This window comes from Rousettus aegyptiacus, unplaced genomic scaffold (genome assembly GCF_014176215.1).
Source record: "Rousettus aegyptiacus isolate mRouAeg1 unplaced genomic scaffold, mRouAeg1.p scaffold_m13_p_3, whole genome shotgun sequence".
Lineage (NCBI taxonomy): Eukaryota > Metazoa > Chordata > Mammalia > Chiroptera > Pteropodidae > Rousettus > Rousettus aegyptiacus.
This window is the reverse complement of record NW_023416306.1, coordinates 152,082,208-152,100,681: the sequence shown is the minus strand read 5'-3', so window position 1 is coordinate 152,100,681 and position 18,474 is coordinate 152,082,208. Positions and strand designations below refer to the sequence as shown.

General features: G+C 41.1%; 1 protein-coding gene and 1 pseudogene across 2 annotated transcripts in view; one reads left to right on the top strand and one right to left on the bottom strand.

Moving 5' to 3' along the window:
• HEATR4 (HEAT repeat containing 4) overlaps nucleotides 1-18,474 on the top strand; it is a 34,276-nt gene that overhangs the window by 14,595 nt on the left and 1,207 nt on the right. The window contains exons 2-14 of one of the 2 annotated variants that reach the window (XM_036218323.1): nucleotides 1,066-1,253; nucleotides 2,297-2,437; nucleotides 5,410-5,607; nucleotides 6,869-7,012; nucleotides 9,337-9,519; nucleotides 10,337-10,497; nucleotides 11,075-11,179; nucleotides 13,645-13,763; nucleotides 14,483-14,663; nucleotides 15,444-15,513; nucleotides 16,270-16,459; nucleotides 17,133-17,211; nucleotides 17,966-18,125. In XM_036218323.1, coding sequence (XP_036074216.1) covers nucleotides 1,066-1,253; nucleotides 2,297-2,437; nucleotides 5,410-5,607; nucleotides 6,869-7,012; nucleotides 9,337-9,519; nucleotides 10,337-10,497; nucleotides 11,075-11,179; nucleotides 13,645-13,763; nucleotides 14,483-14,663; nucleotides 15,444-15,513; nucleotides 16,270-16,459; nucleotides 17,133-17,211; nucleotides 17,966-18,125 — 1,919 coding nt within the window. Of the gene's footprint in view, nucleotides 1-1,065; nucleotides 1,254-2,296; nucleotides 2,438-5,409; nucleotides 5,608-6,868; nucleotides 7,013-9,336; nucleotides 9,520-10,336; nucleotides 10,498-11,074; nucleotides 11,180-13,644; nucleotides 13,764-14,482; nucleotides 14,664-15,443; nucleotides 15,514-16,269; nucleotides 16,460-17,132; nucleotides 17,212-17,965; nucleotides 18,126-18,474 lie in introns of those variants that run through there. The other variant, XM_036218322.1, reaches the window with a different exon arrangement.
• LOC118601010 lies at nucleotides 8,045-8,162 on the bottom strand (annotated as a pseudogene).

Genomic DNA, 18,474 nt, shown 5'->3' with positions numbered 1-18,474 from the left:
CACACTCCTTATTTCACAAGGCACTCTCCCATCAGCCTCTCATGTTTTCCACCACCAATCTGCTAAGACCTCCAAAAAGTAAGGTTTCTCAGCCTTGGCACTACTGATACTCTGGGTTGGATAATTCTCTGTTGTGGGAGGCTGCCCGTGCACTGTAGGATGTGTAGTGGCATTCCTGATGCCAGGAGCACTCCCCAGTTGTGACAACCAAAGATGTCTCCAGACATTGACATATGTCCCTTTGAGGGATAAAATTGCTCCCCGTTGAGAACCACTACCTTTAAAGAGATTGGTTCTCAGCCTTTCCCTTTCTGCTAATCCAGTTACTATCCAGGTGCTTCCAGAAATGTATCCACGGTGAGAGTGAGGAAGGCAGAGCCTTCATGAGATTTGGTCCTGCCTCACTTTGAATAAGCAGCCAGCATGTCACTGACTCAAACACTGACTGGCAGCAGGAGAGAGAAGTAAACAACCTGAGAGAAGAGGATTACTGTGCATTTCTCAGATTGCTTCCTTCTCATTTATAGCTGGGAAAGACTGGAGCTATTTTAATACCTCTGATTCCAAAAAGTAAACTAAAAAGTAAGTGGAAAACCATTTATTAATTCATTGGACAAAGATAAATTGCATTCCCACTACTTCCCAGGTATCCTGTAAAGTATTAGCAATGTAAATGAGACAGACATGGACCTATTGTTTAAGGAGCTTACAATCTGTCCACTGGAGGTGAGCAGATATTAAAATAACCACACACGTAATAAAGTGAGGTAATATAGGAGGTGGGTTCCCTGCCCCAGGTCCACGCAAACTCTAAGGGCACCAGTGTTAAAGAAGGGTAATGCTAGGTGAGGGGGGAGGTGGCTGGAGACAGGCCCTTTTGGCAGCTCCATATTCAGCTGGAACCTTGGAGGCAGGGCCAGTAGTGAAACATAGGTGTTCTTTAAATGCCCATGTGTGTATGAGCTGGGCTTAAAGAGGAAAGGGAATGAGCTGTGGATCTGATGGAAAGGGGAGGTCCATCTGCTACATTTTCCCACCTTGTCTCCCTCTCTCGCTCCTGCCAAGAATGCCCAATTACTTATCGCAAGTGCAGAGATTAGAAACTACGTCTGGCAACAACAAGACCGCTGAGGATATCAGTGGAAAGAGGAGCATCTGCCAGTCCCCAAAGAGCTACTTCCGACAGATCAATGACCGAGCTGGAAAGTTTGCTTACTCCACAGACAACACCTTTGAACAGGAGATTTACTTCGGTAATACAGCTGGGTGGGGGCTGTGGTGGGCATGGAATACGGAGGTGGAAGGTAGCAAGGGGATAAGACAGTCATGGGTATGGATGAAAGGTCCTGGATGACCCAGATGCTCACGGTTAACATTCCCTGGTTACTTGCACAGGAGCTGGATGTGTTTTTTCTTTTTTGGAAGGGAAGGGGCCGGGGGCGGGGGGCGGGGGAGTGTGGTACACACAAGAATCTGATGAGGAGGAAACTGTTCTCCCTCCCTCCCCACCCTGTTCTCTATCCCTCTATCTTACCAAGGAGGCAGTGAAGGGTGGAACTGTAAAGCAAGACTTGGCTTTGGAAACGAGCTACCTCTTCTCTGTACACCTTTCTCCCTCTCTCACTTTGAAATACTCCCCTACTGAAATGCTATACTGGGAAAAAAAAAAATCAGGCTTTGGAGTAAAGGACATCTGAGTTTAAATCCTGGCTTAACCTCTTCCTACTAACCTTCGGCAAATTATAATAATCCACCTGAGCCTATGTACCTTATTAGTAAAACAATATTAACAAAAACTTCAAGTAAGAGCAGACAAGAAAGCATCTATAACGCTTCTTGTCAAATGCCCAGTAAATGTCCACTACTTTCCCCTTCCATCTTGCTATCCTTTAGATGCCTAAGATTCCAGGATACACAATCTAGGTCTGCATGCTCCAAGCTGTTGATTCTTTTCTACCCTCATGTTGTTCCTAAATTGCTATCAACTGAAACTCTTCTTAAATGCTTAACAAAATTATTCAGATGAAGGTATTTATGACTGATGGGATGAATTAGGTAGCCCATTATTAGTGGTTAGCTTTCCATAGGGACCAATGCCTATCAGCTAGACAGGTTCTGCTTTGGCTTCCAGGGCTCTGAGGCCACTAACTCATATTTCCAAGCAGTGGTCACCTTCAAGAGATGTCCCCAAACATGGCAGTCATGAATCGTAGGGGCTAAACTGATCCTGGTGATTGAAAATCCAGGATGAGGAAGAAGGAGGGTGCTGGGGACTCACTTCTTTATCTGTTCACAGATAATGTCCGGATTATTCACCAGATTGGTGCAAAGAAAGACCAAATTTTCCTGGAAAACCGCAACAAGTACAACAAGCAGCTATCTAAGGTCTTCCCTGAAACCCCAGAAAAGTGGACTTCCCAACCAGTTCCGGAAGCATGTAAGCAGGAAGCCGATATGATAATGGGGGTAAAGATGGAAGTGTGGCTATTTCCTTTAGGCTTCTGCTTCATTGGGTGGGCACCACCAACATCAAGGAGGACTAAAAATCATCTCATAAACTACTAACTGAAGCTAGGAAGAGCCTTTGGGGAGCATCCATTCAGATGAACTCCGATAAAACTGAGGTATAATAAAGAGGTTTAGAGTGAGTAATTACCAGTAAGGCAGACCCCATCTTAATGCTTCCAGGCAAAGTATACCAAACCCTTGATCCTGCACTCAGCCCTTTTTCCTTGGGCTGGCTCTACCTTCCCACTCCTTTCTCAGGCCCATACATGCTTCAGGGTTATCCTCTGTTTTAAGTTTCTGTTTCACATGTACATCTTTCTTCACTCTGTAAGACAGACAAGATAGAGGGAAGAGAAGTAGCCAGGAAATGAACTTATGGAACAAAAAAATGGCCATCCTCCAAGAGACTATGTCTCCATTTCCCTTGACTCTTTTCTTTGCAGTATCACTGTTCGGATGAGCTCCCTGGTGTGTAGAAATGAACTAGCAGCAGTACTGACCCGTTCTTTTCTCCACTAGCTCCAAACCTCTGTCTCTAGTGCTGCCTGGCTAGGCAAGAATCACTAGAATAGAGGAGGCGCTAAAGACAGCAGCCCTGCACAACTTCCCCAGTGCTCACACACCCTCTTTCTTTGTTGAGGATCATCGTTATAAAGCAGTGGAGGAAGCAAAGCCTTGGGTTGGGTCTTAGCAAGTCACCTTCTGGAGAGTTCAGTTGCTTCATTAAAACAGATAGTAATCGTTCCTAGAGGAAGCCACTTTTGTGGTACTTATTGACACTTAGGTGATTTTGTTAATGTTTTATAAAACAATAAGGGCTGTTCAAACTCAAGGCATTGTTATTAGTATACTACCTTCCCCACAAGCCACGTCCTCTCCTCTGAGAATAGGCAAATTCAGAGACAGAAAGTTGATCCGTGGTTACGAGGGAGGGAGAAATAGATAAGAGGTTTCTTTTGGGGGTGATGAAATATTCTAAAATTAGATAGTGGTGATAGTTACACACTCTGCAAATATACTTAGAACAACTTAATTGTATATACTTTAAAAAGATGAATTTTCTAGTATGTGAATTCTATCAATAAAGCTATTATTTAAAAAATAAAAAATAAAACCCTTTGAGAATCCTACTGCATTCGCAGAAGCTTCACACCCATCTCACTTATTCCATAGGCACTTTTTCCCAGTGGTGCTGGATGCCTGCCTTTTTTCCCCTAGAACACAGAACATTTTATGAGTTGATGCTGTAGGATTTTCACATCAAACATTTAAGATAGTATTTGAAATTGATCTGAGGGAAGTAAAGTCAGAATAGTTATATATACACACACACCTTTGTATAACCATTTTATTCATCATCTCATCTTAGGAAATGTTAAGTATGAAAGAACCTGGAAATAATAGAAAAATTCCTGGGGTTAGATGTTGGTAGATTTTTTCCCTCTCCATTTTGATGGAATTGAAAAACTTAGATGATGATTTCTTTAAAATGATAAAAATTCTTAAGATACAAACTACACTTATTATTACATAGCCTTTAATTTCCCCCAGATCGTGATAAACTCTCTAGTGTGCCCAAACAAGCATTCCGGTTCCCCTGCACCAGGCACAGGTTTTAGGGTATAAGTCTAAAAGGCACCATTTGTTCCCGCCAACAAAGCACTGTTTGTCTCACAGAAAAATCAAAGGGTTATTTTTTTGTGTGCTCCCCTAAGATGACTTTTGATGTGGAAGCTGGCTGCTAGCTATATTGCGACCTGACTAGAACCCAAAGGACTGGAAGTAAAATAAATATTGTCTGTTATACATGTTTATTCCCACAGAGGTTAAATATCAGAGATTCAAGGCTTTCTCGCCACATCCATTTAAACTCCCCTGAACAGGGAATTTAGGAGGGAGGGGGTTAATTCAACTACTTATCACTCCTTGAGATGAATTTCAAGCAGGCTGGGAGAAGCAGGGAGTATCATGTGGCTGCACACATCCTACAATGCAAAGGAACGAAGCCCTGAATGGCGTGACTGAGTTCCCTCCCCCACAGTGTGACGAAGTGGGGTGAGGAACATTTAGAGGGTATGGCCATCTGAGCCTAAACGGCCCTGGAGTCTCACAGGACTTTTTTTCTTTACATCAATTCCTTGTTTAAGGGAAGGAATTGATTCAGAGCAAATCTAAATGTGTTAGAGTTAGAATGAAATCTTGGAAGAAACGGAAAGGGCTGATAGTGAGTGACAGATTAGAACATGAAACTGAGAAGCATGTAGCAAATACTAAATGTAATGGCCTGGAATATTTTTTATCTGTTTTGCCTTCTCCTTTTCCATACAACTACTCCTCTGAGGAAAGAGGCTTTCTGAATCTGATACCAGGGGGAACAGTAAGCCCCGAAAAAAACTATAACTTTTTATATAACAACTATAGTTATATATTATCTTGTTCTCGAATTTCCAACTATTATTTGTCATAATTAGGAAAAACCCAGAAATGCTAAAACTTTTAAAATTTAGCAGCTTCTATCACCATTCCTCCTTTCACATTAAAAAGAAAACTTGATTAGGAATAACCAATTTTACTCTAAATTATATCAAATATTGAATTTTATGAGCATACCCTATTGCATATAAACATTTATGTTCCTAAAGATTTATGAAACTTGTAAAAAGGTTTATAAATATCTCAGCTTTTCTCTCCCATCATCATGGCTTTATCATGTCTCTCATCAGGACTTTTCGTAACTCCCTATGGGAGTTGTAGTCAGTTCTCTATACAATCACAGGAAAGTTCGCTCTTGGGAATTTCGTTTTGCCCTGCTCTTAGTCAAAAATAGGAATGTGATGCTAGCTGGAAGCACAGGGCCTAGAAGAGTGGGATGAGAATATCTCATACTGCCAAACTGCACAGCTTACAGGCCTGTGAAAGGAGCTCTCCGCTGGACTGCTTTGCCCACTCCGGCCAAGGATCTGCTGCTGCAGGTGGGTGAGGAGGACCTGCCTAAGACCAAGAAACTGAAGGCACAGGCAGAATCACTGGAGGCTATAACTTGGCAACTTGTGGTGCTGCGGAGGATGCTGCTGGAATGGAAGACTGCCTGGGCTCTAAGTAAGAGAAGGGGGCGCGTCCGGAGATATCAGTATATTTGTGAGGGGCGAGGGTCTCACCTTGTACTGGAGTTTCTCAGTCTTTGAAAATCAATCTCTCTGTTGTGAAACATAATAATCTGGTTGCCTCATCAAGGTTAGACAAGACAAAAAAGCCTTTCTCACAGCGCTAGTTGACATATATCTGGATGCTTTTTGCATAGGCAGGTTTTACTTCAGTAATTTGTGAAAACTCACTATATTGAGAACTCTTCACAGGCAAGGACTCTATCTTACTGACCTCTGGAACTTTACGCTCAACAAATGACACATGAAGAGAAGGATGAACTATGCTGCCCAAGCAATGGAAATATAATGATCAAAAAACCAGTAGTTGTCTATGGTATAAACTCTGCTCCAAATTCATTTGTAGAGTTGGGATTATCATATATCTTTTTGTCTCAAGAGATACGGGGGTAGAAGGTAGAGTGCCTGGAGCAGAGTAAGGGTCTAGCTGAAAGCTACAAGATCTGAGGACTCAAGGGCTGCTGCCTTTTAGAACACGAGAAATAAGGTTCAGGAAAAAGGGGCAATCCACCTTGTAAACTGGATCAATAGACAAAAAATGGTGGAAAAGTACTAGTAAAAACTACTAGTAGGGAGCAACTACAGATGGCAGGAAAACTGAAATAAAAGCTTGATGCCTGCAAAGAGAGCAGTGGGCAGTAAAACAAGGAAAACCTTGAAAGCCAGATGGAAGAGCCCTCAAAGGCAAGGAAACCTAACGATAGCCACAATCATTACCACTTGAGTCCTTATTATCTTGCTAGGTTTTTCGCTAAACTTTGTCTAATTAACTCACTTAATATTCAGTATGGCAGGTTCTAGTACTATTCCCATTTTATGGAAAATTTTAAGCTCAGACAGGTTAACTAATTTATCCAAGGTCACACAGCTAATAACTTATTCTGATATCAAGGTGCCCTTAACCACTGTTTTATTGTGCACTATTTTCCAGATGGTAACAATGAAGAGTTCTTTTAGCAAAGAGAGATAGAATATAGGATGGGATTGGGGGGAGTTTTGTTTGAGAGTGACCAAGAGGATACAGAGATCATCAGATTATTAACTTCCCCAAGGATCCCATCGCTGGGGCCCTTTATTCTTTTGAGCTAATGTTTTGCTTGATTGTCCTAGTGGGAAAGAGGCCTCATCACCTGCCTGCAGCACAATATCTAACCCTAACCAGGTAGTTCTCTTCTCTTTCCCTCCCTGTGGCACAGTCATTGAGTGGCACCATGCGACAATAGAGGGTCTGCTAAAGAGCTTGGTGGACATGCATGATGACATTCGAATCCAAGCCATTGTCACATGTGCTACAGCTGCTTTAGGACGGCCCCGGATTGCCATCGGCCAGGGGGACTCAGGTGAGAGCCAGACTGGACTACTTGCGAACACTATGAACACACTTCCCCCACTATCTGAAAACTGTGTTCCTATGAAAACCTTTGTAAGCCGTTAAGCAGTTATCCCTCAAGTTCCCGTTACTACACTTCGCTTTTACAGAAGACCTACATTAGTATGGTAATGGCTTTTTTCATAAAAGTGAAAAATCCTCTTCAGATTTCTTTCAGTTAGCAAAAAAACGACTAATACAGAATTGTAATCTACTGAGAAGCTGGTTTAACAGGACATAGGACCCAGATAACAGAAGCTATAAATGCTACTGAAAGGATGTAAAATCAACTGACTCTTATTTATCTCTCAAGAGCCCTCTGAAGTATCACCTTTTATGTAAAGCCTGGGTGACACTTTTTCCTTCTTTGCTGCTGGTAGAATCCTAATATTTTTCATGTTCTAGCATTTTCATGCTATCATAACTGTCTGTTACTTTTCTGCCTCCCTACCAGACAACAAACTCCTGAAGGGAAGGGAGGAATTTAACCTCTACAAAATTGTCGGATTTTTAAAGTTTCATTTCACTTATTTTCTGTCTATTGAGTTCCAGATATGAGCATTTCCCCAAGTTTGCAAATTTGCTGCCCCCTCTACTGGAAAACTGTTCCTCTCTGTACCTGATTAATTTCTATACTTGCCCTTCGGTTCTCGCTTATGGTGTCACCTCCCCTGACGTACCACCCAGACTTTGTTTGGTGTCTCTGCTATATGTGTCCACACATATACGCTTTTAGTTATAACTGCTTGTTTCCTTGGGTATTAAATGGAATGATGTATTTTCAGTGCCTGGCACATAGAGAAGACCTTCAATAGGCAGCAATGGATATTATAATCTTATCCCCAAATTTCCCACATACATACAAAGAACACCTTTGTCTTCCCCCAGAACTATGCCTTTCATGTGATCCCTTTCACATGTCCTGGGTGTCTCGATTTTGATCTGTCTTGTTTCCTCCCCACACCTTCTCAAAGAAATACTCAATTGACTTTTTTTGTTGAATTGTCTACAGCACCTGGTCTTCCTAGGTGGTCTCCCATCCAAGTACTAACTAGGCCTGACCCTGCTTAGCTTCCAGATCAGACGGGATTGGGCATGTTCAGGGTGGCATGGCTGTAGACTCTGTTGACTTTTACCTATTCCCCTGAAATACACATATTTCCATCTAGCTTATACTTAACAGGTGAAATAGCGGCCTTGAAGAAATAGCAAAAAGAACAGATTAGAAATCCTAGTATTAGTTACAGGTGCAGCTCTGCCACTTCTTGGGAAGTCAGTGAACTTTTCTCAACTTCGAATTTCTTATCTATAAAATGAGGATAGTTGGGGACAGGTTATCAAAACTTTCCCCCTTCTACTTGAGAGTGTGAGCTTTAGTTAAATGCCTAACTCTTGCCCGGATAACTGATAAGGACAGGAACTATCTTTATAGGTAACATGGCTTGTTATAAAAATGAACCCTGACTAATCAATTACATTTAGACTGGTTAGAATTATAAATAAAATATAAATAAATACCTCAAAGGAGCACCATCCTTTGGTCTTCCATGAATGCTGTGACTCACAACAGGAATGCCCTTTGGGGGCCCTAGAATTATATCTATGGAGTTATATATGAGATACTAAGTCCTATGGAACGTAAGACTTCTACCCAGAATGGATTCCATGCTCCTGAGCTTTCCTCAGAAAGCTCTACAGAATGTTATACAAACCGCCCCAAGAAGTCTGGCCAAAAGGAGTGCATAATGCTGACCTGCTGGCAAACTATACTCTCACCCTATATCCTTCCAAAGACTGGTGCCATGTGTAGCTTATGAGTATGACTGTTTAGTTAAACCAAGACTCCTGAAATATACATATTTTGGGTTAGCTCTGCAGTAATACCTGTCTTGCCTACTTCAATGAGATGAATATGAAAATATTATATAAATGGCAAAGCACTACCTAAATATAATTGCTATTAAAATTACAAAATATATAGGGTAAATAGGTTGATTTTTGTCACTGAAACTAATGGTGAAGGTTGCCATAGCCCAGCTGGAAACATTCTTCTTTGAGTTGAATATAGCTCCTTAAAAACCTGATGATAAAGGATTGAGAACTGATATACTCAGCATAAAAGTGAGTCATAAAATCGTGCCCATTGTAGGGGTTGGCCAAACTCTTAATTAAGTAGCAGTAAGCACCTGCAACTGAGACTGAGACTGGCCATCTTGCGGCTATGGGAATGGAAAACTGTGTTTCAAAAGGAAACAAAGGGGCTAGCATCCTCTTTCCAAGCTCTTTTGATCACAGACAAAGAGGAGACTGTGAAAATCCCATCAGTCCAGGACTTGCCAGAGGTCCTACAGCCCGCCCTGGAAGCTGCTCTTTGTGACAAGAACATCAATGTGCAGATGGCAGCAGCTGTATGCCAATATGCCATACAGTCACATAATCCCCTTGCCCGGGACATCATGCAGACTGCTCTTCTGAACGGTGAGTAACTCCGTTACTTCTGACCTGGGAATATGCGGTAGAGAGAGGACATCTGACCATCAGCTTTTCTTAATTCTCTCCTTTCCACTATCACGCTCTAATGTCTACTGTATTTGGTTTGCATTAGAACGTTCAAAAATTAGTTCCTATGTACTTTTACAAAATAGGTACACTGCCACCTAGTGGTACCTGGCCTAACGTTTCATAGATGGTTTCATTTAACTAGAAAACCATGGCCTTTCACATAACTGCATTTTCTTTTCACTGAAAAGATGTAGCATTATTAAAGAATACTTTCTGAAAATTAAAAAATCACCACTTGAAAACATCGGGCTCCCATTTTTGCACATTAACTCATAGGCATTGTCCGTATGCATTGTTGGAGTAACACAAGCAAAAAGATGTCAATGTTGACAGGTCTAGGTGCTTAAGCTCTGAGAGATGTGCCTACTCAGAGTGGAGAGACCAGGGGGTGGAGAAAGACTACGCCAACTGGCTGACTGGTTTGGCCTTCTGCACATAGACACTCAACAACTTGATTCATCTGTCTTAGGAAAGCCTTCACTTTAGACTTCTCAATCTCTAGGGGGAGGAACAACTGTCTTTCTTAGCCAGGCCAGAAGTACCTTTTAGGATTCAGCTTTTCAAGTTAATATTTTAGTCTATATTTAAAACCTTGATAGGATATATTTAAATATAGTTTATGTAAGGGACTGGATTTCTAGACTAGAGGGGCACAGGGAAGTGATGTCAGGCAGGTCTCTTGGGGGAGAATAGGTGGCCATTCTGGAATCTTTTTTTCACCCCACTGTGGCAGGTAATAGCGCAGACAGCTGGGCTGCAGCTCAGTGCTTGGCTCTGGACGGTGCTGCCACTTACCCTGTGATCAAGAGGATCCTCCATCAGTTGTTCAACAAAAAGAATGCGGACACTGAGCACCAGTCTTATATGCTCCTGAGCCATCTCAGTGGGAAGACAGTATGTGTCCATTACAGGGTCAGAGAAATGAACCAAGTTCGGGGAAACAATTGGGTCTTCTACGTCAGTGCATGTAAGAAATCAAAAATGCAGATGGTTGGAAAGAATGATCTCAAGCATAGGTAAAATTGGACTAAATGTGGTTGAACTGGGGTGTACAGGTGTATAGAGGGGAAGAGGGACAACAGCTAGCTGAGAGGAAGGTAAGAAAAGTAGGTTGCAGATGGTTTCTGCATATGCAAGAGTTGTGATAACGTAGAATTTGCTTCTGCTGTGTCTACCCTTGAAAACCACTAAGACCTACAATTGTATTTACTTTCAGCAGAAATGTGAAACTCACAAAGACTGAGGCATATACAAATCAATTCATGGGTAAAGACAGTTTAAGTCAAGAAGTTAGTTGGCTTAGATGGAAGAGTGCTCTATACTTTATAAACCCATTCTTTTCTAGGGATGGGCATCTCATGTACTTATGAAATTAATTATGTTGGATGTCATGTCAGGGTGAAAGTTCTTTGAAGTTCTAGCATCTCTAAAAGTGATAACAACTATCCACACAAGTCTTCTATTTCCTCAGACACTGATACACACCATGCTTGCTGTGGAGCTGAATAGCCGTCAATGGAAGGACCGGATTATGGCCTGCCGGGCTCTCTCACGCATCAGTGGAAATGTCTGCTTGGTGAGCCTTCTCTGTTTCCAGGACAGAAAGTCTAAGCAAAACTTGGCTAGGGAGCCCTCCCACTTTCTGCTGCTATCTAGTATCCCATCCTTACCAAACAGATCTCTGTGCCCACATTGCTGCCTTTAACTCCTAACCCAGAATTATCTTTAAATGCCAACATGTCTGTGACTTAAGCCACAGCTTATCAGCATGGTGGCAGTCCACAAACTGTTTATAACCCACTCACAATGAAATAAGCAGAAAACCCCCCCAAGACTTTAAAAAACTTTTTATAGTAATATGACATTGATCAATATCAATGTACTATATATCAATGACATTTTTCATCAGATAGTTTAAGCACTGTCTTAAACTAGCCAACAACTCAACCACACTAGTGTCTATGCTGGCTCTCCCTGAGTGTTCACACACATACAGAAGGTATAAAACATAGTCCCTACTTTCCAAAAACTGACAGTATAGTTGGAGTAACAAGACTAACATACACAAATGATTCAAGAACAGGCGATAATTGTAAGGTACTCTCTTAAAACTTTCCAGAGAGAGGGAGATTAGTATAGGCTGAACTCTAACTTCAGTTGAAGTTCTGTGAAGGAGTGGGACAGCTGAGCAAGACTTGGACAGAACTGAAGGGTGACTTCCTGACCATTGTTTAGGCTTTCACTTGACCTCCTTCTTGCCATTATTTCTGAATCATCTTCAGCTGTCCAAATGGAATTTCCCCCTTCTTTCTGTGTATCATTATATCTTTCCCTTATAACACTAAGTACTTCCAAAATGGCCTGGAACATTACCTTTCCCATAAGAAGTGAACACTCTCCCCTCTTTCACCCTTGCATTTTGACGTGGAAAGCACAAAATCTGGCCATTTAGTATAATCGCCTGAAGATGTTTTAGTCTGAGTTAACTCCACGTCATCTGCTATGGTACCCTGTGGCTAAATCCTGGATCAGGAGCACAGGCATCACCTGAGAGCTTGTTAGAAGTGCAAAATCTCACCTCAGGTCAACTCAATCAGAATCTGCATTTTACCTATATCCTTTTAATATCCTATTCATTTGCACATTCACATCCTTAGCACTTGTCACTCAGGACTGCCAATTGAAAGTAAAAAGACATGCGGAGCAAGCAGGGGATAGAGTAAAAATAAGAACTTCACATCAGACTGCTGGAATTAAGAAAGGCAGTTATGACTAAAAGGAAGGGGATGGAAAAAGATATTGCCTTGATGGACCTAGAGGGTATTGCGCTGAATGAAGTTAAGTTAGATAAAGACAAATACCACAATTTCATGTAAATGTGGAATCTAAAGAACAAAATAACAAAAATGGTAACAAACTCATAGATGGAGAATATTTTGAGGGCTATTAGATGGGAGGGGGGTTGGGAGGACAGTGAAAAAGAGCAAAGGGATTAAGAAGTACAAATGGACCAATACAAAATAGTTATGGAGATATAAAGTGTAGCATCAGGAAAATAGTCAACAATGTAAAAAATATGTAAGAGGGAAGAGGGGTACTTGATTTAGTGGGGTGACCACTTCGTGAGTTATACAGCTCTCATCACTATGCTATACAACTTAAATATATTATTGTATGCCAAGTATAATTGAAAAAATCTCATTGACTTGTACAATGTAAGTATGAGCAACTAATTGTCTATTATACTTCAATAAAGCTGAGGGGGGGGGCAAACAAAAAACAAACAGAAAAGAAAGGCAGTATGTCCATCAATTCACTCACTCATTAAGTGAGCAAGCACTGTCTGACTACATTCTACATGTGAGGCACCATGCTAACACTGAGGATGCAAAGATATGTTTGCTTGGTGTTATAAATAACTATAATAGCAGCAGCAGTTATAAGGTATCACAGGGTTTTCCTATATTTTCAGAAGAAAGAGGAGAGTTCACTGAGATGCTTTTTGAGCTCAATCCTAAAAGAGTAGGAAAACATCAGGTACCACGTAAGGGTGAAAAGGGATGTTTCAGGCAGGGAGAAAAGCTTAGACACATTCACACAATCAACTACAACTGTAATAATCTGTGTCCCTTCTCCTGAGAGAAGTACTAATATATAGGGGACCAACTGTCCTGGTTTGTCCAGGACATATGACTTTTAGTACTAAACCCAGAAAAGTCCCAAAAAAACTGAGATGAGTTGGTCACCCTGTTAATCTATTACCTTCAAATATTAAGTCTTTTGAGTACAGATTACACTGGTCCCAACATAGCATAGTAGTTTGAAGCACGAGCTCAGAAAACAGACCTGGTTCTGAGTCCTTGCTCCAGCACTCAACTTGTTAACCTTGGGCAAGTAAATCTAAGCCTCCAATTTGTCATCTGTAAATGGTATTATCTGTCTCACTGGATTGTTTGGAAGGATATATAAAAACTTAACACAAAGCCAAGTATAAAATTGATGTTCAGTAAATGGTAGCTAATTATTATACCTATTTTATAGGATATAAAACATAAATTGATCCAGCTGATGTGGAGCGACTGGAATAAGGAAGTAAGACAAGCAGCTGCCCAAGCTCTGGGGCAAATGAGTCTTGGCAAAGAGGTGCATGATGCAATCAGGTAAACCTAGTCAATACGAAGAAACTTTTCTGTTCTTACAAGTGTTCAGGGGCCCTGGGATCCAGCCAGCCAACATTTGTTGAGCTGCTCTGTGTGCTCAACATTGTACTAGGTTCCACTGCAGAATTGTTCATTTTTTTTTTTTTTTTAAGTAAAATAAAAAGTTATCAGCCAGTCCTACAGACACTAATAATGTGGGTAAGGAAAAAATCATTAACTGAGTGCCCACTAGGTGTTAGGTAGTTTTAGATGTTTGAAGAGCCCAAATGTATGACATGATACTGATTATATCAGCAAAATACACAAATGCCTGGTAAGGTCAAGTTTCACAGGAATGGATATGACTACAAAGGAAGAGAAGAAAAGACATTCCAAGTTGGGAGCCAAATGCAGAAATAAGCACGGTACATGTGTGAAGGCAGTGAAGAAGAGAACTTGACTGTAGTTAAGAGGTGGCATGTTCAAAGTTTCCTTTATTTAGTCAATCGACATAGTTATGTGCCTAGTGCATGCTAGGTAATAGGGATTCAAGTAACTAAGACCGTTGATAGCTCTACCCAGTGAAACTTAACCTAATGGGCATATAGCCAAGTAGGGAAGGGCGATAATGGAGAGCCTACAGAGGTTGGATTTTATCCTGAGTGCATTAATGAGGAGCGAGGGGGTGAAATCGCCAAAAGTTTAAAGAGGAAAAATTAAAGCCCCTGTAACTGTTACAGAGTCAAGCTGGTTCAAGGAAATTCCCAAGAGCGTGTAGAAGCCCTGTCCCTGATTGGTAGGCTCAAGCTCATGACCGCCAAGCTTCTCCCAAGCTTCCTGAACAGCTTCTCTGATGACTTCATGACAGTTCGACAGGCAGCCTGTTTGGCAGCAGGTGCCCTGCAGATCCGTAATACAATGGTGAGTCAATGCAACATGTTCCCATCTTACCTGATTAGCTGGAAGAAGGCATTAGCCTGAGCTTCCCTTGCTGTGCATAGTACACTCACCATTCTGTGGGAACACAGAATGAGAGATCAGAACCAGGAAAGTGAAGGGGTATATACACCACACCAATCAATTAGGTCACATTAAGCTCCCAGACATCCCAGACTTCACTGTAGAGCACATCACTGAATCTTGTTTTCACAGCTGTGGCCTTCAGGATCAACTCTAGTGAATGGAGTTATAATCCTATGTTATTAAGAGAAAACCTGATGGAAGTATTCAAAAGAAGCCTGTATAGCCAGACTTCAGGGGTCTTCAACTCCCGGGCCGTGGACCAGTACTGATCCAGGGCCTGTTAGGAACTGGGCTGCACAGCAAGAAGCGAGAGGTAGATGAGTGAGTGAAGCTTCATCTGTATTTGCAGCTGCTCCCTGGCACTAGCATCAATGCCTTAGCTCTACCTCAAATCATCAGGCATTAGTCTCATAGGAGCACCAGTCCCCTGGCACTAGAAAGGTTGGGGCCTGCTGCCATACATGGATCTGTGAGCTAAGAAAATTAATTTACAGATATGAGCTAATTCAGCTGATACATTATATGTGCAGGCTAGTACTTCAGGCTCTAGTTCATTTGTCACTAGAATTGATATGTGATTTTTATTAGAGTACATGTTAGAGACAAGAGGGGTGGCTTGTCTCTGGTTCATTCTTGCTCTGGTCCTCTCTACTCATCTTGGCCCTTTATCCATCCCAGGTCTTTAAATGTCTTCTGGATCTGATACAGGGAGATCCTTACTGGAAAATCAAGGCCTCTGCCATTCGAGGTATGAGAGTGGCCCCAGTTCCTCAACTTCAAACACCTTCTCATATGCTAGTAGAGATGATCCCCAGACTCTCTAGGAAGGAGGTGGAATGTTGGGGAGGGGATGATCGCACCTGCTCAGAAGTTACTTGCCAGAGAAAGATTATTTTCTTTTTCTTTTTAATTTTTAGTTAAGGATCCTGAACCTAAGTCAAACTTGTTAAGGCAAAAGGCTAACAAGAGTCCCTGCCAACCAAATTAAGGTGGATACTAAGTAGGTATCCACCGTTGGAAACATTTGCTTTCTCTGGAGGTTTCAGCTATAGGACTTTGTAAAAGTCAGACCATATTCAAGATGGCTACAGATCTAAAACCCTGCCTTCGAATTTCCCTAGTTTCTTTCCAAGAGTCTTTGGCATTGTTCTCTGATAGTCTTTGTCAGGTCCCTAGCAAAATCGGGCTCTAGGTAAACCTGTGAAGTAATTACGCCTATTTGCCCCATTGCCCTGCCTTGACTAGGGTGGTTCTCTGAGTTATCTGTCCCATATCTCATCACAACATACATTAATTAGTAAATTAGTATATTCTCACATGGGAAAGGATGGGAGGGGACACCCCTTCTAGGAATCCTTTGGAGACAATGTCCTATAGTTCAGCATTTGCAATAATTAATATAGCAGATAGCTGCCTGCACCTTGTTATTTATTAATAAGGCCATTTCTGGATGACAGCTTAGTGTTAAGTGACAGTGGAACACGCTGTCCTCTAATCCCTCCAGCTTTAGGACAGATTGGCCAAGTGAGTCCCCAGCTGACAGACCTCCTGCTCTGGGCTGTCCACTATGAAAAGTCACCAGGTGTTCGACTAGAAGCTTGCCGTAGCATCCTAGCCCTCAAACTTCAAGGGGACCGGGTCCGGGACACCTTCCTAGATGTGTTGCTCCTAGAAAACCATGATGCTGTTCTGAAGTAAGGACTAAACCTCTGGTTCCTTCCACAACCTCTTGTACTGCCAACTCTCCTCCTATCCCTGTTAACAGACCATACCCCTGCCTTTCCAGACTGCCTATGACTGTTAAAAGCATGGGCTCAACTGTACCATTCATCTACTTGCCCATGTAACAGAAAAGCTGACTTAAATTAGTTGAAAGTCAAGCTCATATTATTCATACGTTTATTCGTCATCTCAGGTAGTTTTAAGTTATTCTGTTTATTCAACTAATATTTATCAAGTGCCTACTCTGACAACAGACTTTAGAGTACAAATAACCAGGGTTTGATTCCCAGCTCAGGCCTGAACTAGCTATGTGAGCCTGAATAAGTTACTTAAACTCCCTGAGCCCTTATTTTTCATATATCAAATTTCAAATATCTTATGGGTGTGTGGTGATGAGATGACAAGTTCAGTATCTGTCATAAAGGTGTTCAATAAATGGTACCTATTAGTACCTTCAAATATATCATCTCAAAAACTACACAACATCCCTATAAGCTAAGCATACCATTTTTGCACGCAAGGCTCAGCAAAACCACATAGTAAGGATTAAAATTTAGGATTCTTGTTTGATTCCAATCCTATATTTTCTACTCCTTGCTTTTAAAGATAAGAAGAACCACCTAAGAAATTTTTCTTATTTTCTAGGGAAATTCACCAGGCAATGAAGATACTCAACTTAGAAAAGGAAGGAAACCAAGAAATGCTTCAGGAGATAAAGAACAGGGTAGATAAGTGCAAGCTGTTTTCAAGAGAAAATTGAGGGCTCTCAAGAGTTCTTCAGACCCTTTCTTCCTCCTAAGCATGTATATACTCTTTCCCCATCATAGAAACACTTTCTACAATCCTAGACAGATACCATATTGTTCGAAGATAGGATTATAAAATCTTATTAGTAAAAAGACAAAACAAAAATCCTATTCTATCAAGTAGCCCTCAAAACCAGAGTTTGTTGTTTCTGAAATAGTTTCTTTTCCTTCCTAGTTTCTCCCCACTATCCTCTAAACCCAACAGCTTTCTTTTTTGTAGATAGCATAATGAAGGAATGAGAAATTGGAGCTAGCATCTTAAGTTTTCTTTTACCTTCTGAACTTTCCTTAATTCCTAATCTGCACTCTTTCACTAAAAGAACACTCTAGCTGAACAGGTGGTTCTAATTTTTCAAAACTGTTAAGAGGAAATTTAGGAATAGAGGGAAAAAGACTTTAAAAATGCAGGATTCTTTCTTCATATAATTCTCAACACCAGCTTCACACCAAGCATTTCTTAGTAGATTCCATTCATCATGCACAAAAAGCTAAAATAAAATCTCCATTAACAGGTGTAAATGAAATGTCCAGTATCACAAGAGAATAATGCTCTCAGGCATTTATGTGCCACCTAATAGTAATAAGCATGATGCAATGTTACTTTATTAATGCTTTTTGATGATGTGCAACCTAGTGCAGTTGTTTATTTCAACATCATTTGTTCTGATCTAGATTCAAACACTAAACCAAAAGGACTTGCTGACGCAGAAAATGTTCAAGATTGAGACAGCAATAAGAAAATTGAAGAAGGAAGCGAAACATGTTTACTCGCAACCCAAAGAAGGGCAAAAACCACTGAAACTCCATACTTTTCTTCAAAAAACTTTTCAGGGTAGGTTTTCTAGGGGTGGGTCTTTTGTCTTAACTTTTACAAGCCTTTTCCAGGATCTGGATGATCTGGGACTTAGTTGTGAGCCATGTAGGATGAGAGCTAGGCAAGGCTATCCTCTTTCCTTCTTCGCCACAATCCTCTCAGTCCTCCTGTTACTTTACTTTTTTCCCCCTTGCCCCTCCCAGCTTTTATTTGCTATTTTGTCTCTTAAAAAAAAAAATTGAGGCAAGTTCAATTTGAACTATTTGAAAGGTTAAAAACAATGCCTATTAGAAAAACATAAGTATAAAACAAAACAAAAAGTACCCCCAACAAGCCCTGTAGGCTTAATTTTTAATAGTGGTTACTT